At 50.4% G+C, this 24,214-nt stretch overlaps 8 protein-coding genes across 8 annotated transcripts; 4 read left to right on the top strand and 4 right to left on the bottom strand.

Moving 5' to 3' along the window:
• Nucleotides 1-1,499: 1,499 nt before the first annotated feature.
• BKA67DRAFT_657600 (cytidine deaminase-like protein) lies at nt 1,500-2,830 on the bottom strand (the record flags this gene model as incomplete). Its single annotated transcript, XM_046107141.1, has 4 exons — nt 1,500-1,544; nt 1,621-2,140; nt 2,255-2,750; nt 2,809-2,830. 4 exons carry the CDS (start codon nt 2,828-2,830, stop codon nt 1,500-1,502), a joined length of 1,083 nt encoding a protein of 360 aa, XP_045959941.1.
• A 367-nt stretch (nt 2,831-3,197) lies between these two features.
• Nucleotides 3,198-6,193, top strand: BKA67DRAFT_561451 (uncharacterized protein). The gene is made up of 3 exons (XM_046102530.1): nt 3,198-3,877; nt 3,968-4,076; nt 4,130-6,193. The coding sequence occupies exons 1-3, from the start codon at nt 3,642-3,644 to the stop codon at nt 5,909-5,911; spliced, it is 2,127 nt and encodes a 708-aa protein (XP_045959942.1). The 5' UTR covers nt 3,198-3,641; the 3' UTR covers nt 5,912-6,193.
• A 759-nt stretch (nt 6,194-6,952) lies between these two features.
• On the top strand, nt 6,953-8,867 carry BKA67DRAFT_591929 (major facilitator superfamily domain-containing protein; the record flags this gene model as incomplete). The annotated part of the gene is made up of 3 exons (XM_046104776.1): nt 6,953-7,292; nt 7,361-7,460; nt 7,514-8,867. 3 exons carry the CDS (start codon nt 6,953-6,955, stop codon nt 8,865-8,867), a joined length of 1,794 nt encoding a protein of 597 aa, XP_045959943.1.
• Nucleotides 8,868-9,285: 418 nt separating this feature from the next.
• Nucleotides 9,286-10,837, bottom strand: BKA67DRAFT_690449 (uncharacterized protein). The gene is made up of 2 exons (XM_046109134.1): nt 10,521-10,837; nt 9,286-10,451 (listed from the first exon to the last, which is right to left on the bottom strand). The coding sequence occupies exons 1-2, from the start codon at nt 10,566-10,568 to the stop codon at nt 9,423-9,425; spliced, it is 1,077 nt and encodes a 358-aa protein (XP_045959944.1). The 5' UTR covers nt 10,569-10,837; the 3' UTR covers nt 9,286-9,422.
• Nucleotides 10,838-13,766: 2,929 nt separating this feature from the next.
• On the top strand, nt 13,767-16,824 carry BKA67DRAFT_645151 (uncharacterized protein). Its single transcript, XM_046105870.1, has 2 exons — nt 13,767-14,653; nt 14,720-16,824. Exons 1-2 carry the CDS (start codon nt 14,216-14,218, stop codon nt 16,586-16,588), a joined length of 2,307 nt encoding a protein of 768 aa, XP_045959945.1. The 5' UTR covers nt 13,767-14,215; the 3' UTR covers nt 16,589-16,824.
• Nucleotides 16,825-17,887: 1,063 nt separating this feature from the next.
• Nucleotides 17,888-20,124, bottom strand: BKA67DRAFT_591932 (fungal-specific transcription factor domain-containing protein; the record flags this gene model as incomplete). The annotated part of the gene is made up of 3 exons (XM_046104777.1): nt 17,888-18,832; nt 18,883-20,040; nt 20,098-20,124. The coding sequence occupies 3 exons, from the start codon at nt 20,122-20,124 to the stop codon at nt 17,888-17,890; spliced, it is 2,130 nt and encodes a 709-aa protein (XP_045959946.1).
• Nucleotides 20,125-20,557: 433 nt separating this feature from the next.
• On the top strand, nt 20,558-21,741 carry BKA67DRAFT_561476 (Malate/L-lactate dehydrogenase). The gene has a single exon (XM_046102531.1). It carries the CDS (start codon nt 20,628-20,630, stop codon nt 21,690-21,692), a length of 1,065 nt encoding a protein of 354 aa, XP_045959947.1. The 5' UTR covers nt 20,558-20,627; the 3' UTR covers nt 21,693-21,741.
• A 334-nt stretch (nt 21,742-22,075) lies between these two features.
• On the bottom strand, nt 22,076-24,102 carry BKA67DRAFT_245870 (dihydroxy-acid/6-phosphogluconate dehydratase). The gene is made up of 2 exons (XM_046095711.1): nt 23,650-24,102; nt 22,076-23,597 (listed from the first exon to the last, which is right to left on the bottom strand). The coding sequence occupies exons 1-2, from the start codon at nt 24,083-24,085 to the stop codon at nt 22,192-22,194; spliced, it is 1,842 nt and encodes a 613-aa protein (XP_045959948.1). The 5' UTR covers nt 24,086-24,102; the 3' UTR covers nt 22,076-22,191.
• Between the last annotated feature and the right edge of the window lie 112 nt (nt 24,103-24,214).

Genomic DNA, 24,214 nt, shown 5'->3' on the forward strand with positions numbered 1-24,214 from the left:
CATTGCTTGACTCGAGCTCCTGCTCTCCACTATTGTGGTCGGCTCGGTCTAGTACATATTGTTTCCTCACCTACAGAAACATTTACCTCTCTTTTCCTTCTTTTCCTCTCTAGCACGCCCGTCTTGAACTGAAGCCCATCTCTTCCCGCTCAATCCCCAAAGATCTTGTTCTCGGCGTGTGTTGTTCGACGACCAGAGTCTAATCACCCACAACAACAACAGAGCTAAGCTCCACTCAAACACGCGACAAGCTCTCAGTATCAGACGAACTCGACTTCTCAGTCTCACCTTTAAAAGGTATGCCGAACTCTCCCAAGTGTCCAGACACGAGATCAGTTGGTCGCAAGAATGCTTGGAATCACTTGGATCATCATCAGGATGGATTTCCACACCCATTGGTGTGCCAACCGGTGACTCCGAACCCAGCTCGCGATTGGCCGTAGTTGGTGTAATGCGGCTTTTAAAGTCAAAACTGTTGCTTCGCTGAAGTGCGATCATGGATTGAGCCCATGAACTGGCGTCTCATTGATGAACTCTCTCTGCTATTGTTACGTTCTTGTACTAAAACGTCCCCGTCTAGACCTCAAAATGCCTGCCATTAACACTGCCCTTGTCGCCCGCGAGGCCTTCGGCGCCATCGCCAAGCGTGAGCAGAGCTGGCCCGCCAGAGAGGCCGGTGTCATGGTCGTGTTCTGTATCGTTTTCGTCGTCGCTGTCGGTCTGATTGGTTTGTTCATCCACAAGAAGCTCGCTGCCCGCAAGGCCAGCAAGCAGGGTGCTTAAATCAAACAAGTCATGGAAACGGCCCGGGGTTGATCGTGGTGGTGGAGGATATACCAAGGAAGGAAAGAAGGGGTGTTATAGGAGAAATGCGATACCTACGTTCGACCTCGTCAGTCGAACGACTCTTTACGACAACTTGACCTGAGATACCTAATTGTACCTAATTGGGTTCTTGCGCGCCGACTTCACGATGGCAACCACTAAACCCTTGACTGGGATATTTGGTTACTCGTCGGTCCAATCTCAAAGGGTCTTCTGTGGAGGATAGTCGTCGGAAGGGGTTGCCTGACCCGATAGACACTGAAGCAGATTGTACTCTAATTCCCTAATACAATGCCATCGTTAATTAGTAACCCTGCAGTCTTCACATGGTGCTGTGACTGGATCATCTTGTAATGCAACTCCCAAGCCAGTCGCCGACCACAGTCTTATGTCAAGTCAGATGGTTCTTCGTAGTCTCAGCGCTGATGTCAAATTCCTCGAGTGCATTATAAGCTTTGCTTTCCAGACCGTGCTCCCACGTAGAGACTAGGTCCAGTGCACCGTATTGCAACACATTCACGTTTGGACGTGCTCACGTAGTACGTCTTGCTACCTAAGTTCGACCAACCATCCAAGAGCGCCAGTATCTGCTCGCTGCTCTGCTCGCTACTCTACTTGTCTTAATGCTGGTCCCAAAATGGCAGATAATAGTTCATCCCTGAATGACGTTCCTCCTAATACAACTCCATTTTCTCGAGATGTATCAATCCATTCGCTGGCTATAAAATTCAGTTAGATTAGCATAGATATCTCTCACAAAGATTGCAGCCGTCATTTGCCAAGCGCAAAACTTACCGGTATGAACTGTCTCAATCTTACTCCCGCGCTTCGAAAGATCTCTGCTGTATCCCCATCCATGCTGTATCCTTGACTGTACACAACCTCGCTGATGCCCACCTGCACAATCTTGATGCTACACGTCAGACATGGACACGTATTGCAGTATAGCGTACTGCCCTCCCTGATTCTTTCGCGGCCAGCTTCGAGTAGCGCGTTCTCCTCTGCGTGGAGACACAGACAAGTAGCTAATCCTACGCCCGAAGACTCGCCGGAGTTGCATCGCTTGCAACCACCCTCGCCGCAGTTGAGGACACCACGAGGTGTACCGTTGTAGCCTGTGCTGACGACACGTTTAGAAGGTCCCACCAGAACGCAGCCGACAGCCCGCTTCATGCAATTTGAACGCTGAGCAGCGAGGTTCGAAAGAGACATGAAATATGCGTCCCAGGAAGGACGCAGGCGGTCGGCATTGGTCAGGTCAAGTTTGCCCAGAGTTGCATAGAGGTGAGCCAGATCCGAAGAAGTGTTCAGGAGCCTGTTTATACATGTTAGAGGCTTATGTGAGTCGGCGTTGGGCTGTGAGTCCTAAAACCGAGGGGGCAGGTTTCACAACATGGTCTCTGTTCAAAGGTGCAGCAACCAAGCTTACCGGACGGCTGCCCGTGACATTAGGGTCATTGCGCCGTTGATGGGCGAGTACAGGTTTTCATCTGACTCTGTGACGAAGTCCTCCAAGGACGTAGGCTGCGTCGATCGGGATTGATGGCGGTGCCAGCGCACTGTCAGTGGCGCATCGACTGAGAGCAGGATGAAGAACGGCCTGCGAGAGAGCGCATCCAAGACTGCTTCTGAAGGAATAGAAGTAGTCACCCAACGAGACCGCCACGACTTCGTTACGTAGTCCAGAAGGGCTGTGACATTGCCAAAAGTTTGAACGGGTGGTGAGACCCTGGGTTGGTGGTAGGAGGGCTGGTTCTTTAGCCCTGGTGCGTTTGCTGAAGGCTCTGATGTTGCAACAAACCCGTCGGTATTCCCATTTATGCCGTTCTCAACGAGTCGGTCTTCAGTGGTATTCAGAGCGAGCTTCTTGAAGCCGTGGTGCTCTACTAAGTACTGAGCAACAGTGGTCTTGCCGGCGCATTTTGCTGTAAACGGGTGTTAGTGAGACGTTCAGATGAGTGAAAAGGGGGCCGCTTGGTTTACCGCCAACAATTCCGATAAGCATGTTTGTGACGACAGCCAATGGCTTCTTGAGGATATAGGCGTTTAGTCAATTGCCAGCAAGGTACCCAAAGTTTCCCTTTTGAGATATCTATACTTCTATCCACTGTTATGTATATAGCTGTGTTCCTCAAGCAATCCCTAAGGCCTGTAATTTATATTTTATTTTTGATCCGCAGGAGCGCGCTGAACAGGCCAGGGACGCGTCGCAACCACTACCGGCATTTAACCGCCGGGCCTTTCCGCTCGCCAGCAGCCGAAAATGGGTCTCCAGACAGCGGAATCAGGGCCCAATGCTGCCTGCCGCCCACCGCCCACCGCCCACCTGCTGCAGGCGGCCTAGTGGGATAAGATGGGGCTGTCAAGCTTCACTTGCATCATCTGGGAGGCTGATCAAGCTGATCTGACAGCTCACATATGACTCTACTGTTCACGAGGACAAGAAGGTATCTGCCTTGTGACATTCCTCGTCCATGTCTTGAACGCTCACTATAATCTGGACGTGTCTTATACCGTGAAGGTTCTCTCGAAACAGCCACCTTGTATTGAAATCAACTATCCACAGCCCTCATAACTTTCTGCCTTCCAACCGCCCAAGATTACTGCCCCGCATTGCTCACCCCGCGGTCGTGATTACCAAACACCGACGAGCTCGCTTCAACATCTGCGACTTTACATTGGGGTTCACCTCTGGAATCGAAACAGCCGCGTGATATATATATATAAATCTCACAATATCGAATCAGCGACTTGCAGGCATCGACGCCATCGCAACTGTATTGGAACGCTGCCACCGTTGCACCGACTCCACAAACATGGCCGAGTCCTCAGGGAAGCCGGCTGCGAAAGATGGCGTTGCCCTCAAGTTTGCGACTTTCTCCTCTGAGATTGAGTTGCCTTTCTACTCTGCGCTTTTCTCATCCAAGCTCGAACATGACAAGCTCAGCGACTCTGCGCGGCCCGTTCTGGGACTCTACGAGCCGCGACCAGGCGTGGCACCAGACGACTCCGTCAAGATGCAGGTTCTGGGTAGCGCTCTGACTAGTCACCAGTGAGTCGCCTCCCTCCAGTCGCCCGAATTCGATGTGTTGAGAGTCGAATATGGCGCGAGCGATCCAATGCTGACAAGTGCTGTACTCAGTGTCCCAGCGGGCGCAGTACGGGCTGAAGGAATAATTCGAAATCTTAATACTCTAGACGCGTTCAAGAGTGTAGACAAGAGCGAGGTCATACAAAATGCTGCAAGACAGGTTCGTCTCTGGAGCATTCCGAGGTTCCGATGTCCTTAACTAACAACTTGCAGATTTGGGATGCTATCAAGGATGGCACGATATATTCGGTACCTTCGTTACTTGCCTCATACGTCATTCTCTCGTACGCGGATTTGAAGAAATATCGGATGACATACTGGTTCTGTTTTCCAACTTTACCATCAGATCCTCTGTGGAAAAGAGTTGGTGATATCGGTCGCTTCTCGGCAGACGAGAGTACGGCTTTAGTTGAACGCATCGGCACTTGGCGTTATAGCGTCGACAACAGGGAATACGGCTTCTTCCTGGCAAAGAAGGTTCGAGGTCATGATGCCGAAGCATTGCGCTCCTCTCTTGACATGCCTGATGAGGCGAACCTGGGCTACAAGTGGGAGGTCGGGTCACTCCGCGACTTTGAAACGGGATTTTTCAACGGCATTCCCCAAGAAGATACATACGTGGCTTTCGTCGACTCGTCCAACTACGAAGAACATCCCGCCTGGCCACTACGGAACTTATTAGTCCTGATCCGGCAACGCTTCCACCTCACCAAAGTTCAAATACTCTGCTACCGTGATATACAATCACGTAGACACGAAGCACGCAGTTTGGTTCTTCCACTTGCCATGGATGCAGTGCAGACAATGGAAACTGCTGATATGCCAAAACCCACTGGCTGGGAACGTAACCCAGCTGGTAAAGTAGCCCCAAGATCAGTCAGTTTGGCAGAGTCGATGGATCCGACAAGGATTGCGGACCAATCTGTTGACTTGAATCTTAAACTGATGAAGTGGCGCATTTCACCTGAGCTTAATTTGGACATCATAAAGAACACCAAATGCTTGCTTTTGGGTGCCGGTACCCTTGGGAGTTATGTATCGAGAAACCTCATGGGATGGGGGGTGCGAAAGATCACCTTCGTGGATTACGGAGCGGTCTCATTCTCGAACCCCGTACGTCAGCCTCTTTTCAACTACAAAGACTGTCTAAATGGAGGTGCGCCGAAGGCTACCAGAGCGGCAGAATCAGTCAAGGAAATCTACCCTGGTGTCGAGAGCGAGGGCCACGTGTTGTCGGTACCCATGCTGGGACATCCTGTCACTGATAAGACGAAGCAAGATTTCGAAAAGTTGAAAGCACTCATCGATTCACACGACGCCATATTCTTACTCATGGACAGCCGAGAATCAAGATGGTTGCCCACGGTCATGGGCAAAGCCGCCGGCAAAATTGTCATGAATGCAGCGCTTGGGTTTGACACATATGTGGTCATGAGGCATGGCCCCGAAGCTAGGAATGAAGGCGAAAAGACTCTTGGTTGCTATTTCTGCAATGATGTAGTCGCACCTGGCGATTCACAGAAGGACTTGACGCTCGATCAACAGTGCACTGTCACCAGACCTGGAGTCGCGGCGATCGCATCTGCGCTCCTTGTCGAACTCTTGACCAGTATACTACAGCACCCTGAAGGTGCACATGCTCCGGCACCAGTTCCTGCAGACGGGGGTGGGAGATCCTTTCAGCGCGACCCACCAAACCATGCTCTCGGCCTTGTACCTCATCAAATTCGCGGCTTTTTGGCCGACTTCAACAATATGGTCATCAAGGGCGAGTCTTACCCTTCCTGTAGCGCTTGCAGCAAGCCGATACTCGATGCGTACAGGAATGATGGGTGGGACTTCCTGAAACGTGCACTCGAAGACAAAGAGTATGTCAGCGAACTCAGCGGCCTTGCTGAGGTTCAAAGACAGGCATCAGCAATCGAGAATGATCTTGATTGGGATGAGGAGGAAGATGGTAGTAAGGACGGTGAGGATGAAGCAGTACTTCTTTAGCAAATGCCTCTTCTCATCACTGACCTAGGGTCAACTGCACACATGAAAGTTCATGATTCTTTGGAAATTAATCGCGCCCATTTGGATGAAAGCTTTTCGTGAGCTGGAGTTTGGGGATTGGAAGTGAAAATGTGGATGGATTTATTTTATCACTGCATCGGATGGCGACGGGAATAGGCGTTGGGCGTGTTGAACGGGATCAGACTGTATTGTTACGTCGAACGAGGTCTTAACCATGAACCGTAATATTCGAAAGTCTTAAATTTTCAAGCATAAAATTCTCCTCCATTTCGCCAACTTGTGACCCTGGATTTCCCAGTCAGCAAGGCCCCATGATTTGGGGGGGACCATCGATGTGCGGTCAAGTGACTGGACAGCCTGCACAATCGGCCCGTGGGGGTTTATAGTGAATGACCCCATCATCCCCACAGATGCGATCGCCTGAGCAGCGCTGTGGAGGTGCTAGTTTGAGTCCGGCTGGCTGGGCGGCAGGCTGACACAGGGGCCGTGTTGTGCTACTTAGCCTAGGTTAGTGCCGACACGTTTTCATCCAACAGAATCCCCATTGCTGCCGTCGTTTCCCGTCGAAAGACTTCTCGCATCTCTTCAAAGTGAACGAGTACCTTTAATTCCACGGGCTCAGGGTTTCAGCAATCGGCCGTTGAGATAGAGAGGAGTTATAGACAGTCGCCTTTTCCTTGCTCATCCCGGCTTCCGCCCCGCAATCAAAGGCAACGCCCCCCCCCCCGGTCCGTTCCTCCGCCAGAAGGACAAAGAGAACCGGAGACAAAGGCTTGTCTCACATCCCCAATCCCATCACGTGGCTTGTCCTAGACATTGGTTTTACACCACCGGGTTCTTTTCTTCTTTTTTTTTCTCCCCCAATTTCCATCAGCAGCGGGCAAACGCAGTGGGTTTTCAGGCGTCATTTTGGGAAGAAGCAGAAGAAGAGGGAAACGAGTGCAGTATTCAAAGCCTGGGTGGGAGAAGGGTTGTGTGGTGGACGCATCATAGTTGAGGGCGCGGCTGTTTCGGACGGTGATGCCATTTTCTAACCTGTTTTCTTCGCGCCTGTTCGGTGGGCGCACCGAGTCGGTACACGACTACGTCGGGGTTCTGGTGTCGCTGGAAGAGGCGCACCTGCACTCTTACTCGGCGAGGATTGGCAGATGCGAGTTCGAAGAGGCACCGCGGGATGAGGAGAGCGAGGCGCTGGTCGATGGCGTTGAGGAAGGCGGCGGCGGTGGTGGTGGCAAGGACGCCGACGATGGCGTCGAAGGCGAGGGGATGCTGCAGATGAGCGCCGCCGAGTACACCATCCAGGGGCTCAGGCGGGAGGTCAGGAAAGGTGATCAGGGGAGGGCCGGGAGCGAGTATGAACGTGAGTCTTGCCCTTCTGGCACGCTGGAATGTTCCAAAGTTGAGAAATGGGGCTAACGATGACGACAGTAAAGTCGAAACTCATTAACAAGGCCATTCAGGATATTGGCATGGGAAAGTATAACTGGCAGTTGTTCGTGTTATGTGGGTTTGGATGGTTTGCGGATAAGTAAGTTGGCATGGTTCAGTTTGATGGAGAATATGTGGCTAACCACTTAGCAGTCTCTGGATGCAGGGAGTCTCACTGACACTCCCCTCTTTATCTCAAGAATTTGGCATATCTGAAAAAACTGTCAGATATACCACGAGCTCATTATATGTTGGTTTGTGTATTGGAAGTTTTGCCTGGGGCCTTGGTGCAGATATCCTTGGCCGCAGAGTAGCGTTCAACATGACTTTGTTAATCACAAGCGTCTTTGGCATATGGGCAGCCTATGCATCCAGCTGGGGATGGACGTGTTTCCTTTTCGCATGCATGGGGTCAGGAGTAGGAGGAAATCTGCCCGTCGACGGCGCCCTCTTTCTTGAATTCCTCCCCGACGCCTCGAGCGCTCTTTTAACATTGTTGTCTGTTTGGTGGCCTATCGGGCAACTGGCATCATCACTGGCGGCTTGGTATTTTATTACGACTAGACCTGTGGAGCAAGGGTGGAGATATTTTGTCTTGTGCATCGGAGTCGTCACGTTCATCATGTTTCTGATCCGGTTCTTCATCTTCCATCTCCTCGAATCGCCGAAATATCTGCTTTCCCAAGGACGACAGGCGGAAGCTGTGGCCGTCGTCCACGGCATTGCATATCGAAACGGGACGAAGACTTGGCTTACTGAGGAGGTACTCGATGCTGTCGCAGATGGTGACACCCTTGGTCAGCCAACAACTCGACTTTCCACTCGCAGTATTATCCAACAAAACTTCTCGGCGTTTTCTGGCGAGCATCTGCGCCCCCTTTTTAGCAGTCGCAAGCTTGGCACCGCCACTGGACTGGTATGGTTCTGTTGGGCGACTATCGGGATGGGCTACCCCTTATTCAACGCCTTCCTGCCCCAATATCTATCGCATGGTGGATCAACACCTCCTGATTCGGGCACTGCGGTTTCCAGTGCCGACACGGCAACAACGTACCGCAACTACGCCATCATTTCCATGGTCGGTGTGCCGGGATCGCTCCTCGCCGCCTACACCGTGGACCACAAATCGCCTTACCTCGGCCGCAAGGGCACGCTTGCGATCTCAACATTTGTCTCTGCCATATTTCTCTTCCTGTTTGTCGCGTTTGGCACCACGCCGAACAGTCAGCTTTTCTTCACGTGCGTCGAAGCGTTCACCCAGAATATAATGTACGGCGTTCTCTACGCCTTCACCCCCGAGATCTTCCCCGCGCCGGTAAGGGGTGCGGGAACAGGCGTCGCGAGTTTCCTGAACCGCATCACCGGGCTTGTGGCACCAGTGCTGGCGGCGCTGTTACCTGGAGACGGCACCAAGTTGCCGATATACCTCAGCGGGATATTGATCTTTGCTGCATTCGGAGGTATGTGTCTGATACCTATCGAGACGAGGGGTAGACAGAGGCTTTAGACAGGTTGGTGTTATCTCAAATAACGTCGGCGAAATATACATAGAGGTCTTGTTTCGTTCTTTTTTGGCATTTATCACCTTCACCGCCAGCTCTGCGCCAACCCTACTGCACTAATGTCGCATCTTGCTCTTCCTTTTTTGACTCGATTCTCTCGATGTGTATCTTTTGTGTTCTTCAAGCATGTGTCTTGATAACTTCAAAACCAAGGCTCTACCTTTACGAAATGAGGTGGAATATGCGTATAACGTATCTCGCCGGCAGTTCTTAGACCCTATTTCATGTGTAGATGCTCAGTGCATGGGGATCTGGCCTATCATAGCGATGGGGAGTTCCTTTCGCAAATTTCCTCACACAGCTAGGTATCTCCTCTTTATTGAGCCAGTAATAGCTCCAGTCGAGGTTCAGTCCATTTAGACATGGATAACGTAAACCTGATTTCATGTCGGGTTCTCCCTTGTTTGACTTACAGCGGTTTTTTTCTGCACACGAGAGGTCTATTACATTTATATTGTGCTGGTCATCTATCGAAACGCATGTCTGTAGACCATTTCAGATCATCTAGTTCCCCTTGCGCCAGCGGGTGCATCGGCCCTCCTCTTCTGAAAACTCCTGCCCAGCGCATCCCTGACCATCGGATCAGAGCGTATAGTGTTCTGCACCAGCCACTCCTTGAGCTTGCTCCTCATGCCATTGACCAGCTCCGGGTCTCCGGCATAGGGCGCCATCTCCAATTCCATCAGGCGTGCCGAGTCGCTATCGAGCATCCTGGCCGCCTGCTCGAGCCTGTCCAAGCCCTGACGCAACACCTTGTCCGAGGCCTCACCGGGTTTCACGCCCTGCTGTCCCGGCGGCTGCAACAACGGTCCGATCTGGCTGAAGGCAATGTAGAGGGTGACACTGCATTTTCTCGCGAGGCTGATGATCTGGAAGGGCAGGTACGGCGCATGGCCTGTCCACCCCACAAGCAGCGGGTTCACCAGCCCGTCCACGAACTTGGGAAACTCGGGCCTCGTGACGGTGTGCAGCTCGAACACGCACAGGATGACCAAGGTGAGCCAGCGCCAGTACTTCCCCCACTCCAGATACCCGAACAGGCCCAGCACATACATGATCGCAGCGGCGACGGCGTAGTACGGCAGCAGGGCCTGGCACCCACGCAGGACGAAGTCCTTGATGGTGACGCAGTGCTTCCAGGCGACGACCTCGGGGCCAAAGCGCTCGTAGGCGAAGCGCCGGGCCGGGTCGACGAGGACGTCGCTCGCGGTCTTGAGGTGCATGAAGACCTCGCCGTTGTCGCCGGGGGACGCCTTGTCCGGGTGGTGGAGGGCGGCGAGGCGGCGGAAGCGGGACTTGATCTCGCGCTCCGTGGCGCCGGGGGACACGCCGAGGTCGCCGTAGAAGGTTGGGGACCGCGCGAGCTCGTGGTCGGCCTCGTACAGTGTGTACAGCAGGTAGGCGGAGACGACGAGGATGTGGATGCGGCGGCGGTGCTCGAGGAACCGCGGGCTGTTGGGTGCGGGGCGCGGGTCGCCGGCGCGGATCGTCACGGAGTAGTAAATGGACTGGATCCAGGAGGTCGCGAGCTGTCGGCCGAGGCCAGGTCAGTTCATGATTGCTTGTGCGGCTGGGCAGCGGGCGAGATGAGTGCATACGTTGGGAAGGAAGGTCCACCCCAGCATGGACAGGGCATTGTTCGACATGGTCGCGAAGTCGGCGAGTTCAGGTTGCTAAGCTCGTATCATGTTATGCTGGATCTGTACGAGAGCGATGGCTAAAGGCAAAACAAAGAGGGAGTGGACGGACAGTCTTCGCCATTCAACGTGTTGCGCCGGGCGGGATTCAATGACAAGTGTCACCAACTAATTACACAGCACATGTGGTCCCTGAATTAATACCACATAGGCACGGGATCCGCACGGATTACACAGCACAGAAACAGGGGTCGCGGGCTGCAGCCGTTTTTTCGTTCAAGCTTCGACGCCGCTTATTAGCCGACCTCAGGCACTAAACTAACTACGGTACTCCATAGTGGGCTGATCTTGGGACAAACCAACAACATCTGACAAAGGAGTGGACATGTCAACTCAAAACGATCGTAAACGTAGCCGCAATCCATCATATATTTTCACGTCGTTCTAATTTCCTCACCCATCTGATACCCGGCTCTCATTATGGCTCCCCCCACCAGAGGTAACCTCACACCCAAGGTATGCCAGTGACTCTGTGCACCCGCGTAGATCAACTAATCCGCTAATGTATACAAGACCGTCATGGCGCCGATGGCAGCTTTCACAATGGCCTGTTTGTTGTTTACGTGAGTCCCCAAGTCGACATATTCCTGGCCATCGTTACTTATCCATTTGATTACAGGTATGTGCGCTCTTCCATCAAGGAAGCAAGACGGAATGCTGTGCGTATAGATCATGGACTGGCAACAAGGCTGCCTCTACTGACACTTTGATTTTACTCTAGCAATCTGAGCGTGAGCAACAACGGAACAACAGATACTCAGCCTATAAAAATGAAAATCATAATGGGAGGTGAATAATACCCGCACCTGACGCCGAATTGGCCGTCAACAACGCCACCTGGATACGCGCTGTTACGAACTGGTCGATGACTTTCATGGCTCCATACATCTATTGGGGAGGGAAACCTTGACTGTGGGCCAGTCAGGTGTCTGATAGAGCAGACTGCGCCCGACAGTGATGAGCATATCTGACGTACTGTACACGCCCTTGGATGTTGGTGCTGAGCCATGCTCACTCTACACATACTCCATGATTGCAGCCAAGAGCCGGGAATTGAGACATGCTTTCAAGACGAGGTAATTCGTACCGGAGGCATTATTCGGAGACCTTTGGTAGGGCATCCATACTCGACATAATCGCCATGAGATTTCAGAGAAACACCTTGGCAGCCCGGATTGAGTCCGAGGACGGACCACGAATGGAGGATATTTCGAGCCTTGAACAAAATTTGCGCTTGTTTACCTTTTCGATATTCGCACCTGCGCAAATCGTAGGGCGGCAATGCTCTGCAGGAACATTCAATCAGATATGTCGTGAGGACCTGCCGATACACCTGCCAATACATCACGTCTAGCTGGAGACTTTTGGGTCTTGATCACCCGATGACCTCAATCATGACCCTGATGGTCCCATTCAACTTGATATTCGGAGTCTACGTGAGTGTAACCGCGATATCGCGTTCTTCAGACCGGGGCCTAGAGAACCGAGCTTGGGTATCTCGACCAACGCTCTCTATCTCAGATCGTGATACTCTCTCCGTGTTCAGTGACAGTTCACCGCCTGAGTGGCGACAGCACAGCTGTGCTCTTCTCAGCTCATCGCATTGGCGCACGATTTTGTTTGACGAACCAGTCATACCTCCAAAAGCTGAACTCGTTTACTGATAGGTGGCGCATTGCCGCGGCCTGGAATTATCGTGACGTTGCTTTGGTGCCGGAGACTAGCAACCTTCGCTGCTTATGCGGAAGACACATCAGCCAGCCATAACTGGTGTAGCAAACCAGTGAAATGAAGCAAAACGACGTAAGCTCGGAAGTACGGAATATGAACAAGTGACTATTGTGCACCATTATTAGATACCGTTCAATCGAGCGGTTTGAGGCTTTTCAGTCGTTGAGCTGGGGGCGTAAAACGCAACGCTACTTGATTCGGCACTAATGAAATGCGGTGCCAAGGTAGAGGCAAATGAGTAAAATCTTGCTTGCCAAGGGGATAATCAGCTTGATAACACCCACCTTCGAAGGCTGTCTTTGACGAAGTCAAGGCTGTCATAATACACACGACATATTATTTCGTGACAGCTGACTCTCCGATATTTGGCGGCCGGCTTCGGCCCTTTTTCTTGCACTTTGTCATTGAACCATTGTTTATGAACTACACTTCGCATATTAGCACGTATTTTTGGGTTGCACCTCATTTCCGGCGCAGCTCAATAGAAGCCCAGTCATGACTTGTGAGTCCGCAACAGCTGTTCTCAGACCGCTTCACTATGATCCAGTGGGCTACATCGGGATTGTACAACCACACGTAATTTTTCATGGACAATAAGCTCTCAGCTAGGATGAACACAGGCCTTGTGCTTCATGCATCGATGTCCAACCCGAGCTGAAGTTTTGAGCCCGCATTGAGGTCGACTAGGTGCCATGTTAGCATTTTTCTCAGATGAGCTGGGTGGCTCGCACCAATTACATACCAGTGTCTGACCAACGTCGACCTGGAGCGTAGCGAAGACTGTACTGCTTGGTAACAAGTCGTTTCGTGGCTGGTACTGGGAACATTTCTCTTCTCATGTTATTGTATGGCCTTGAAACATCTCCGACGACGCCTTTCGAAGGCACTCGCGCAAATGTATGAAACTCGATAAACGAAAAAGCTAAGAATTAAAATAGAGCTTGGCCCAACCTAAGTATGTGGCTACGAACGTCATATTCTGGTGATTGTTATGTAATACAGCAAATATGACAAACATCCACGCCGTGTTCTGGAGGCTTCCCAAACGTAGGGGGCTGGAGCCGAACCCAACCCAACGTGTACAGTATCCTAACAGCCCTAGCTCATTGACGGCTCATAGTGTCGTTGCAAACGAGACACCCTGTGAACCAAGGCAATAGTACATGCACATTGCATATTACCTCAATATACGATTGGCATAGATTCAACTCCATTGAGACAATGAATGAAACACGTACGCCGCATGGGCCCAAGCCCCACACGAAGCCGCCTCATTCTCACCCAAGGTCCGCATTGTGATGAGCCATTGTGTGACCCGTTCTGCCCGTGACATGAAAAGAGACAATTTTTCTAGGTGTGCAGATGAGGCTCTGCTCAACCCACTCAAAGGCTAGACTAGTCTAACCAGAGGATTTTAGAAATTTGGCGCCCCCCGCGCTTTCCATCTCCACCTGCACTAACCTGCTGGAAGTGGAACCTGCATACATAACCTAGTAAGGCACTTCTGGTAAGTACTTGCCTATCTCGACAAGGAGCTACTCTCCCTCCCGCAGCTCCTCGTCACACCTCAATTTGACGTTTATGTTTCAGACGTGAAATGAGATGTAGTTTCGAGCAGACAGCATGGCCTCTAAAATTTATTTTTTGTCCCTCGCGGAAGCGTCGAACATGAGCGCAAGTACGACACGCTTAGCAGCAGCGATCGTTCAACAACTATCTTGCATGATCTTTTATGATGAGGCTTTAAGCCACAAGGCTCTCGGCTAGAATGGCATGCTTCATACGGATAAAACTATCTTACTCCGGCTGTGTTTTTGTCAAGCCTTGCCTCGAGCCGTATACATAGGTGCGTGGTTGCTCTCCATATGTCATGGCAAGCCTCACAGGTTGTTATCGTTGAGACTTTGGAGGAACAACTTTGTCTATGCAAATTTGCAGATGCTCCCCTGAGCGATCTGGTCTTCACTGTCAAACAGATGACAACACCTACCGTGGATGGCAGAAATTTGCACAAAGTCACACAACTTGGTACAAATGGCGAAGAATCACGGATCAACATTGATGTAATCACCAAATCTCAACCCCGCGGGATCGTTGAGAAACCTGTCAACAAGTTCTCAAGGGATGTTGGTTCAGGTCCTTCGGCAAAAGTTGAACGAGTTTGGCTTAAATACCTCCCTTACGAGATATTATCTTATATCGTGCAGGATTTATCTTTGGAAACAATATACGACCTGTCACTAAGTTGTCGCCATTTCCAATACTTGACGAGGGAGGAAAATTTGTGCAAAATGCTCTTGAAGGTGGGTGTAATTCAGCTAGAGGCTGCCCGTGAGGCGTGGACATGCTCGTACTAACCGCAGCACTAGGCTAAAGCCAACTATGCTACGGAAACTGAGGATGCATTGTTGGATGGAGACTACGCTCGGGCGTTCAGGAGAATTATAAAGCGACGGAGAGCAATTTCCCAAGCTTCGCCCTTCTCAGTCAGTATCCTCGGAATCGCTGATTCGTATGCGCTATTCGAGGGTAAGCTTTTATATATTGTTGGAGATCACTCAATGCGGGATCTTCGTATTCTCGACCTCCAAAAAGCAACAAATCAGGAAGTTGTCGTACATGTTCCAACTCTTATGACCCAAGCAGTGCCCGAATCTAAGGGTTGTCGAAAGTATATATTTCGAATCCTCAACCACGCTGTGGGTATTACGACTTGTCTGTATACATTTGCAAGACCAGCCACCCAAAATTGGCTCTTCATCTTCCAGGCTCAAGAGCACAGGTTAATCGACAAAATTCGGCTTGACTCAACAATTCGGCTTTTTGTGCGAAATAACAGTCACCATCTTATTTTCGGCACGCATTCGGAGTATGATGCTCAAGGAAATCGCAAATGGGTGTTTCGTTATTACAACATTCAGAGTCGAAGTTTGTGCGTCGACAAGATTCATATGCCCAACTTGGTCGGATATGAGATTGGAACTACAGTATGCTTCGAGATTTTCGACGCATATTTTTATGGCTGCTCGAATCAAACTTCGTTTGAATTGGAGGAGATCGATTGGACATCACACTATTATTGCTTTCGGTTTCCTCTCAATCAATTCGAACCTAGAATGAAGGAGGTTATGAATAAACGAGATGCCTTCCGCCGCCGACACACCGAGGGCCCGATAGATGACCGTTGGACTTTTCTGACCCTAAATCAAGATGAAGAGACAGGGTCAATAAAGATCATCGAATGCCGTCGAGAATGGCTTAATGGAACCAGCGAGAACAGACGAACATATTACAACAAGGAGGTCAAGTTCCCCAACAGGGGATTCGAGATCAATCCGGATAGTACCGCAGACGATGTTCAAGGTGGTAACGATCCGTTACCCGATGAGCAGCTGGCCAGGTTATTGGGAAGCAGTGACCGGCCCAACTACGTAAAAGCCCCCAAGCGATCATTTCAGGAGTACCATTCTGGGGATCCTGGACCCGTTATGTTTTCAAAGAACAAAACTTACTTGTCGACTTATTCGCTTGCTTGTGGGACTTTTATGGATTTGGTTGATGATCCTCTACCCAATGATCCGTGTACACAACGTCTTCGCATCAGAACTGGGTCAAAGGCTGGCCACGTGCATGCAGCACAACATGGCCCCCAAGAACGTCTATTGGGTCGAGACGAGGTCGTGGACGCAGCTCAGCGCAACGTGGTTTCGTGCTGGCCGCCGAGCCTCCCGTCGGGGAAGTCTGCACCGCATAAAGACCTCCTAGAGAGTCTTGGGAGAGCCATGAACCCCGCCGGACTTTGTGGAAGTGTCACAGCGGCATACGATGGTCGATCTATCGTATATTCCACAAGCGGTGGAGGAAGTACAGCCTCAAAGGTTTTGATCTGTGTTTCCTTCGACCCCGCTGTGAAACTGGCTGGCATGATCCGTGCGGGTTGCCTCCATGCAGAGATCGTGAACGATGACAACAGCGGGAAAGGGGCCATAAATGGCATACTTGGGCAGGAAAAAGTGTCGGAGATGATACATCATGCGAAACAATGGCCTTGCCGCAGGAATATTGCTACGCAGCCAGCAGATGCTGCATTGTCTCCACCTCAGCATGTTCAATGGTCTGAAAAGGAAAACCTTGAGGTCAGAACGAGACAGTCCTCAGAAAAAGGTCCGCTGTGGGTACGTATAGACAATGCTATGCACCAAGAGTTCTCCGCCAAGTATGCGTTTGGGTTTCATTAAGACCATAATGTCAGGTGTTATTTTACAATGCATCAAGAGACATTCAAACCTTAAAATTGTGGCTTGGATACAAACCAGCAGTTTTCATGACATATTGCTGCCTCATTATGTGTGGCGGAGGTCAAGGAGCACCAATTGTTTGTGACGCGGAGATGCGGATCAGCACAGGCGTGAACGGTATCAGATTGGGTTTGGTTCCGGGCAATAAGAAGCTACTGCATAGCCTTTTGATCCAGTCTCTATGCTTTTTTTCTCCCTCCAACCTGTGACTGCTAATCAAAACATTGCGAAGTGATATTACATGCATTTGACCCCTGCTTAGGCCCGCGCCCGGCTTTGCGGGTTGATACTACCTCGTTGGTCTTGTGCCTGTGTGATTTGACGAGCAGCCCCCGTTTGTTGAAAAGTCGTGATGATGGGATCTTGCACCTGAGACAACCATCGTCTGCAATCTAGGCCTTTTTTATTTATCAACTTGGCCATGTAGCGTGTTCGGCGTGAGACTCGCCCCGCTTATAAAGGCCACATGACCCTCTACTCGAGAGCACAGTACGCGAGGTAACGTTGGCAATTCCGTGCGTTGTTTGCATGTTGATCACTTTTCAGCAGATGCAAAATGGAGAGCCTCTACATATTCGGCGACGGCCGTCTAGCCGTTTTGCCCCGGGCTTAAGCCGGCTGGTAAGCCGACTGCGCAGGCCAAGCAGGGCGCTGACGAGGCCAGGCCGACAACATGCAGTCGGAAACACGCGTTTCCGCACACCATTCGACTGCCTGCTGAGGTTATCCCGAAAATGGTGGTCTCGATTATTGGCACCAACCCTGGGGGTATAAGCTGGAAATGCATGTGTCGCCAACAGGGTAGAATCTTCCGGAATTTATGAGACGTTGATCCATCCAGCCTGTGACAACCCGACCATGGCGTTTCGGTCACGAGCCAAATGATTACCTCGATGACAGGAAGAGATGGCGCTGCGTGTTTGCTGGCCTACTTAGCTTCTCTCGGCTTCAGTGAATATAGAGTGTCGAAATACGGAGTGAACGACAAAGTACGTTGGTTTAGTATTGTGCAGAATGGAAACCCCTTCAGCTATTAATAGATTCATTTACTATATACAGCAGCGAGTTACCCAGTGTATGGTAGAGATAATGACGGCATATTGCATGTCCAGCTCCGTAACAGAAGCCGTCTGGACTGAGCCGGTGTAAGTGTTGTTTTTAATGTCCACCCTCGTCGTGTTATGGGAACGAAGTAGTTGCAATATCATATCAAGATGAAATCACTGTCAGTGACTCAAGCTAAGGAAACCGCTGAGTTGACGGCAGAGGATCATCGAATACATAGCCCATCCACTGAGTGTCTGCAAGCTCGCTAAATATGTTGTCTCCCAGAAACGCTGCGAATGGGTCCAGCGCATTCTGGGGGTCGAAAGGGTCCTGGACTCCTGAAATCAGAGGTGCTCGATTTTGTATCTCGATAGGAGGCATGCTGAAAGTGTCTGAGTTGGCCAACGAATGTATTGAAGTAGGCACCGTCGTTGAAATATCGTCAGCTGCGCTATGGCCGGCCTGCTGATTCTTCACCCAACGAACCGTCGATCGTCCCAGCTCGTCGATGATTACTCTGCAACGTTTGGCGCCAGACCAATGTTCGCCAATTGCGCTGAGTAATATCTGACAGATGGAGATGTCGCTCATGAGCACGTCCAACGTCGTATTCTTCGCGATACTCGGCACTGCCCTTGTGCAATACATCATGGATATTGCGCTCAACGTAATTGCATGGAGTATCGTCGAACTAATCAATAAGTTATCCTGTTTTTGAAGTTGGTCGTATAGCCGAATGATGGTGGTAGCACTGTTGTAGCATTGTGTCAGGATCTCAGTCGAAGGCTTCGGTATCGCTGGACTAGGGCTTGTCGCGAGCATTCGTACAATGTGATACCGAATCTGACACAGAATTCGTACGTAATCTTTATCAAGTCCAAAATCAGGAATTCTGTTCACCCAGGAATCGAGACTTTCAAGAATACCATTCTGCCATTCGTGGATGTCGGCAACCACAGGAAGTGCATATGGAGGGGCCGCTCTGTTAATGCTGTTGGCCACGTATTTGATCTCCGAGTTGATCCTAGCAAGTGCAAATAGGTGTATAGAGACACTCATATGATTGATGTCGGTCGAAGGAGTCTGTTTTTCCTGGCCAGGTGCCATCAGAGCGATATCAGAGATATTTTGAGGAAGCTATAATCATTAGCAACATAATATAACTTGTACAAGAAAGCTCTACCTACCCGCAGCTCGCATGCTTCGTCTCTAAGACCAATTGGTCGTCCCATCGTAGTTGCAATGGTCCTGTCCAGGGTATATACTGACCAAAACAGTCTAGTCCTCATCTCTTGCTCATATAACGATATATTAGATGCTATGTCGATTTTCCTCTGTAGGCCCAAGTCCAACAGAGCCGCTATGCATTGATAATTGAGATACCAAATATTGAAGCGTGCAGAAGGGTTATGCATGGCATAAATAGACATGAGCAGTAAACACTGCAAGCCCTGTAACGAGTTTTGAACGTTGATCTGGTCGAAGTGTTTCATGGCTGTGATTCCATAAGAATCACCAAGAATACCCGGCCGCGAACGACGCGACGATGCAGAGGCGCCAATAGCCAAGACCATAAAGACTTGGAAAGCCACCACCGGATCCGGATCCATTGGCGTGTACATCTGATCAAGCATCACCATGAAAGTCGGCTGATGTAATATGGGGAACTGAATATGAATAAGGTCAAAATAGCTTGCTGAAAGGTACTTGGCGCTCTCTTTCGAAGGCATAGGAAGCGGCCCCAGCATTGATTCCACAAGTTCGCAGGGGAATGGCGACTTAGTGCTCTGGGTGAGATTTTCTCTAGTATCAGTATTACCGACTTGCTCCGACGACTGTAGCAGCACACGAGCAAGGAAGTAGCCACTTGAAGGGCCAATATAGCGAGGATCCTGACCACTGCCAAGCGCAATTAGCCCGATTTGATGTGTAGAAGTGGCCCATCCTTCAGTTTCCTGACCAAGATCACTTTGCCTTGATCCTGGGGCTGTTTGCTCAAGAGATATCACTCCAGAGGGATTCTGCCTTAGCAAAGGTCTTTCAGAGGTGTTTTCCCGGGAAGAATGTCCTCCTAAGGGTATTTCTGGTACACCTTGGCCATTGGCCAGATGAGGACTTAATGGCCTGGCAGAGACAGCCTCAGTTTCACACACTATATCTGGCGTATCTCGCGATAGATCAACGTCAGGACATCTCGACCTGATGATGGACTCTAGCCATGCCACTCGTTTCTGTAGACCCGTAATGTGCGCCCGAGGCAGTCCCCGGATACGAGCACTTGCGCCGTCTGTACAGGTAGCACCCGCACTCCTGCAGTTACTGCACACAGGAAGTGCTCCATCACACTAAGTACGAAATATTTAGCACGAACTAACGTAACTGCTACCAATAAAAATGCATACTCTGATTTTTCTCTTCTGACATCTCATGGAAAATGTTAGTCCATACATCTAATGAATTGGTCCCGAGTATTTTGACAGTAGTGATGCAGCCAATTACGAGAGGACTGGATTATATGAATACGAAGACAATGCGGAAACACTGCAAAATGTGACCACCTACCTGGAGCAAGCGAGACGAAGGCGTGGAGGTTCTTGTCTTGCACCTCTGGGTCGCATCATACCCGACGGGGATTCGGCCGATTCGGCCATTTCGGCTGGCTTGTAGGATATGGGTTCTTGGGAGACTTTACGGGTAAACAAAACCATCGTTACATTAGAACAAGCATCCATCTTGACGGCCGGGCAAAGTCCGTTTTGCGGAGGCAATTTTGTGGAGAGGTTCTGGGGCGTCGGACTCTGCCGTCGGGGTACTTCCACAAATGCATACTTAAGACAGACAATACTTGTTAGTTCAAAATACCAACACGGCCATAAACACAATTTCGTCTTATGTTACTTCACAGGCCACTGTTATATTAATTAAAATAAAAATGACTGAACAAAGCGAGGCCAAGGTCTACGTTGACGCGGCGGAAGCTACGCGATTTGTCAAGGGAGTCTTGCAGGGCAATGGCGTTCCAGAGGCCAGTGCTAGCATCGTCGCAAAGTGTCTAGTCGCTGCCGACCTTCGGGGTGTTGACACCCATGGCATCAACCGTATACCATCGTATATGGAACGGATTCGGCAAGGCGTCTTGGAAGCTAAGGCTGAGCCGGAGCTGAAATCAGTCACTCCAGTTGTTCACCATGTGGACGGTCACAATGGTTTCGGATTCTTGGCAGCGCATAAAGGCATGGCAGCGGCCATCGAATCCGCACGCACTTTCGGCATTGGCATGACTAGTATTGCACATTCAAATCACTATGGAATGAGCGCTTGGGTGGTGCAACAGGCTCTCGACGCCGACATGATGAGTTTGGTCTTTACAAATTCTAGTCCAGCGCTACCCGTGTGGGGTGGAAAGAGCAAGCTTATGGGCGTCTCTCCTATTGCCTGTGGTGCCCCCGGCAAGGACCAACCTTTCATCTTAGATATGGCGCCGTCAGTCGCCGCTCGTGGGAAAATTTACAAAGCCAAAAGGCGCGGCGAGAAGATACCGCTGGACTGGGCTTTGGATTCCGAGGGCCGACCCACAGATGACCCAGAGGCAGCTCTTGGAGGCGTCATGTTACCCATGGGAGGTCCAAAGGGATCGGCGTTGTCTATTATGATGGACGTCTTCTCGGGAGTTTTATCAGGGTCTGCTTATGCCGGCCACGTTACGGGCCCCTATGATTCGTCCAAACCGTCGGACGTAGGTCACTTTCTTGTTGCAATCAAGCCCGATCTTTTTCTTGACCTCAACGAATTTCGCGAAAGGATGGGTTACTTGTATCAGCGGGTCGTGGGGTCTGACAAGGCCGCCGGTGTGGATAGAATCTATTTCCCCGGCGAGCTCGAACAGATTGCGCAAAGTGAGAGAGAGAAGACTGGCATACCGTATGTCAAGGCGGAAATTGATGCTTTGAATGACGAAGCACGGAAGGTAGGAGTCGAACCTATCGTCACAAAATAATAGGTCCAGATAGAATAGAGCAACACAATGACGAAAAGTATAGTCATGGATTCAATGTTTCGCGAACTCGTAGTATTGAGTGAATGGTTTCGTGTCTTTCGCAATAATTGGCTCCCTAGAAACCACCAGTTCAGCAGCCAAATGGCATAAAGCTCCAACAATTTGTAGGGCACGTATCAAGCAGACTTACCCTCCACACCGGCGAGACAGTAAGTTTCGGCAGAGTATTCGTCCTACACATACATACTTAGTTGTGCCCCAAATCCAATATTCTCCTCATGAAAACTAGAATTGCAGTGAGTCTCATTCATACAAAGGTTTCCAGCTAACAACGGACGAAACCTAGTTTCTCAAGGTTTTTGTGGTTGATGCGGAGGGGCGACGTTGTAATGTGGCTACGCTTGTAGCTTGCGTACGTGCAATTCTAACCAAGAAACATGACATATCCAGCGTAAAATTTATATTTAGCGTATGCCTTTGAGCAATAGGCAATTAACAATCATGCCCTGCTATGGCTTGGCTCTGTAGTAGGACCGGCGGCGGTCAAAAAGTCAAAGTCCGCACCGTGTTCCGCTTGTAGAACTGAACGTTTATACAAGCCACGATAGCCTCGCTCGCCCACACCTAAATCGGAGAAGTCGTCAGTCTCTTTCCTGTTCCGTATACGTGCAGTGATTTCTTCATCAGAAACATCTACATGTAATGCACGCTTCTCTACGTCGCACGATATCCAGTCTCCGTCACGGATGATTCCCAGCACTGAATCCGGCTGCGCGGATTCTGGGGAGATATGGAGTACAATCGTGCCGCCCGCTGTCCCACTCATCCTCCCGTCTGAAAGTCTTAGCATATCCTGGACACCCTTAGCCGCGAGTTTCCTGGGGATTGGTATCAGACCAGCCTCCGGCATGCCAGGGTTGCCTTTTGGCCCAATGCTCTGAAGTACAAGGACGCTGTCAGCATCCACATCCAGGTTAGGGTCGTCAATTCTTTGAGCCAGGTCTGCCGAGTTAGCAAAGACAACTGCTTTTCCAGAGTGTTGCAGCAATCGTCTATCTTTCGATGCACTCGCTTTCATGACAGCCCCTCGAGGGGCCAAGTTGCCTCTTAGTACCACAAGAGACGACGCAGGATATAGTGGTTCATGGAATGGCTGGATACAACTCAGGTTACGTGGTATCTGAATGAATGTAGCCGCCACCATTTCTTGACCAAGAGTTCGACCTGTGAATGTCATAGCATCAAGGTGGAGTAGTGGTTTCAGCTCTTGGCATAGAGCTAGCATACCCCCAGAGTTGTGGAAATCGGTCATATAGTTCTCACCACTGGGTTTCAAATCAACAAGCAACGGCGTCTTGCGACCAATCTCGTCGATTGTATCGAGATCAATGGTGCCAGCAACCTCTGGGTGACGTCCGATGATAGCCAGTAAGTGCACCACAGCATTTGTTGAGCCACCAATCGCTTGCAGTACCGTGATAGCATTCAAGAAGGAATTGCGATTCAACAATGCCCTTGGCTTGAGTGCAGAACTTGTAGCCAGTGACACAGCGATGTGGCCTGTTTGCTCGGCAATACGCAACCGGGCGGAGGAGACGGCGGGTGCTGAAGCGCCAGCAAAAGGCATCAAGCCCAACGCAACAAGAATGCAAGCCATTGTGCTTGCCGTGCCCATGACTCCACACGTCCCTGAAGTGGGAGCGAGTTCGTCATTTATGGCCGAAATGTCTTCGATATCGATTGTTCCGGCTCTGAAAGCTGCCCAGTTGTTTCTGCAATCAGTGCAAGCACCAATACGTTGTCCGCGGTGACTACCAGGCATCATAGGCCCTGTAACAAGGTGCGCAACAGGCTTGTTTGCTGAGATAGCACCCATGAGTTGAGCTGGCGTAGTCTTGTCACAACCTTGGCAGAAATGTCAGAATTGCTCATTGTCCGAAATCTGTATCTGACTCACCACCAATGAGTACGACGGCATCACAGGGTTGGGCTTTTATCATTTCTTCTGTATCCATACTCATGAGGTTTCGTAGGAACATACTTGTTGGCGATGCGAACGATTCGTGGATACTAATTGTGGGGAAGTCTATAGCGAGACCTCCACTAAGTTGTACTCCTCGTTTTACAGCCTCTATGAGCTGTGGCACGTTGGCATGACACGGATTGAAGCTCGAGTATGTGTTCACCACACCAATTATTGGTCGCGACAATGCATCTTCGCTATATCCCAAAGCTTTGATGAAGACTTTCCGCAAGAACAATGAGAAGTGCGCATCGCCATACGATGTAAGGCCTTGCCGTAAGCCATGTTGAGCTGTGATGGGAGCCGAGATATCGTAGTCGGAAGGAGCCTGCTCTCGCTCAATAGACTTGCTTGCCTCATGGTCTGCCATTTCAATGTTTAGTAACTCATGAATGAGTGAAAAAAAAAGAAAAAAAAAAAAGGTTATTGCTTAATCAGTTTATCAGCGAACAATTCGAATCGGCAGATGACGTTTCCAAATGGTGTGATTGGCGTTCCG

The sequence above is a fragment of the Truncatella angustata genome (genome assembly GCF_020726525.1).
Source record: "Truncatella angustata strain MPI-SDFR-AT-0073 chromosome Unknown BKA67scaffold_3, whole genome shotgun sequence".
Lineage (NCBI taxonomy): Eukaryota > Fungi > Ascomycota > Sordariomycetes > Amphisphaeriales > Sporocadaceae > Truncatella > Truncatella angustata.

Excerpts from the sequence above, each read along its gene's own strand:
- BKA67DRAFT_561476 (XM_046102531.1), top strand. The coding sequence starts at position 20,628 with ATGACTGAACAAAGCGAGGCCAAGGTCTACGTTGACGCGGCGGAAGCT.
- BKA67DRAFT_690449 (XM_046109134.1), bottom strand. The coding sequence starts at position 10,568 with ATGTCGAACAATGCCCTGTCCATGCTGGGGTGGACCTTCCTTCCCAAC. Across the intron at positions 10,452-10,520 it reads GGTGGACCTTCCTTCCCAAC|CTCGCGACCTCCTGGATCCA; the intron begins GTATGCACTCAT and ends CTCGGCCGACAG.
- BKA67DRAFT_561451 (XM_046102530.1), top strand. The coding sequence starts at position 3,642 with ATGGCCGAGTCCTCAGGGAAGCCGGCTGCGAAAGATGGCGTTGCCCTC. Across the intron at positions 3,878-3,967 it reads AGCGCTCTGACTAGTCACCA|TGTCCCAGCGGGCGCAGTAC; the intron begins GTGAGTCGCCTC and ends TGCTGTACTCAG. Across the intron at positions 4,077-4,129 it reads TACAAAATGCTGCAAGACAG|ATTTGGGATGCTATCAAGGA; the intron begins GTTCGTCTCTGG and ends AACAACTTGCAG.
- BKA67DRAFT_645151 (XM_046105870.1), top strand. The coding sequence starts at position 14,216 with ATGTCATGGCAAGCCTCACAGGTTGTTATCGTTGAGACTTTGGAGGAA. Across the intron at positions 14,654-14,719 it reads TGTGCAAAATGCTCTTGAAG|GCTAAAGCCAACTATGCTAC; the intron begins GTGGGTGTAATT and ends CCGCAGCACTAG.
- BKA67DRAFT_245870 (XM_046095711.1), bottom strand. The coding sequence starts at position 24,085 with ATGGCAGACCATGAGGCAAGCAAGTCTATTGAGCGAGAGCAGGCTCCT. Across the intron at positions 23,598-23,649 it reads TGCCGTCGTACTCATTGGTG|GTTGTGACAAGACTACGCCA; the intron begins GTGAGTCAGATA and ends ATTTCTGCCAAG.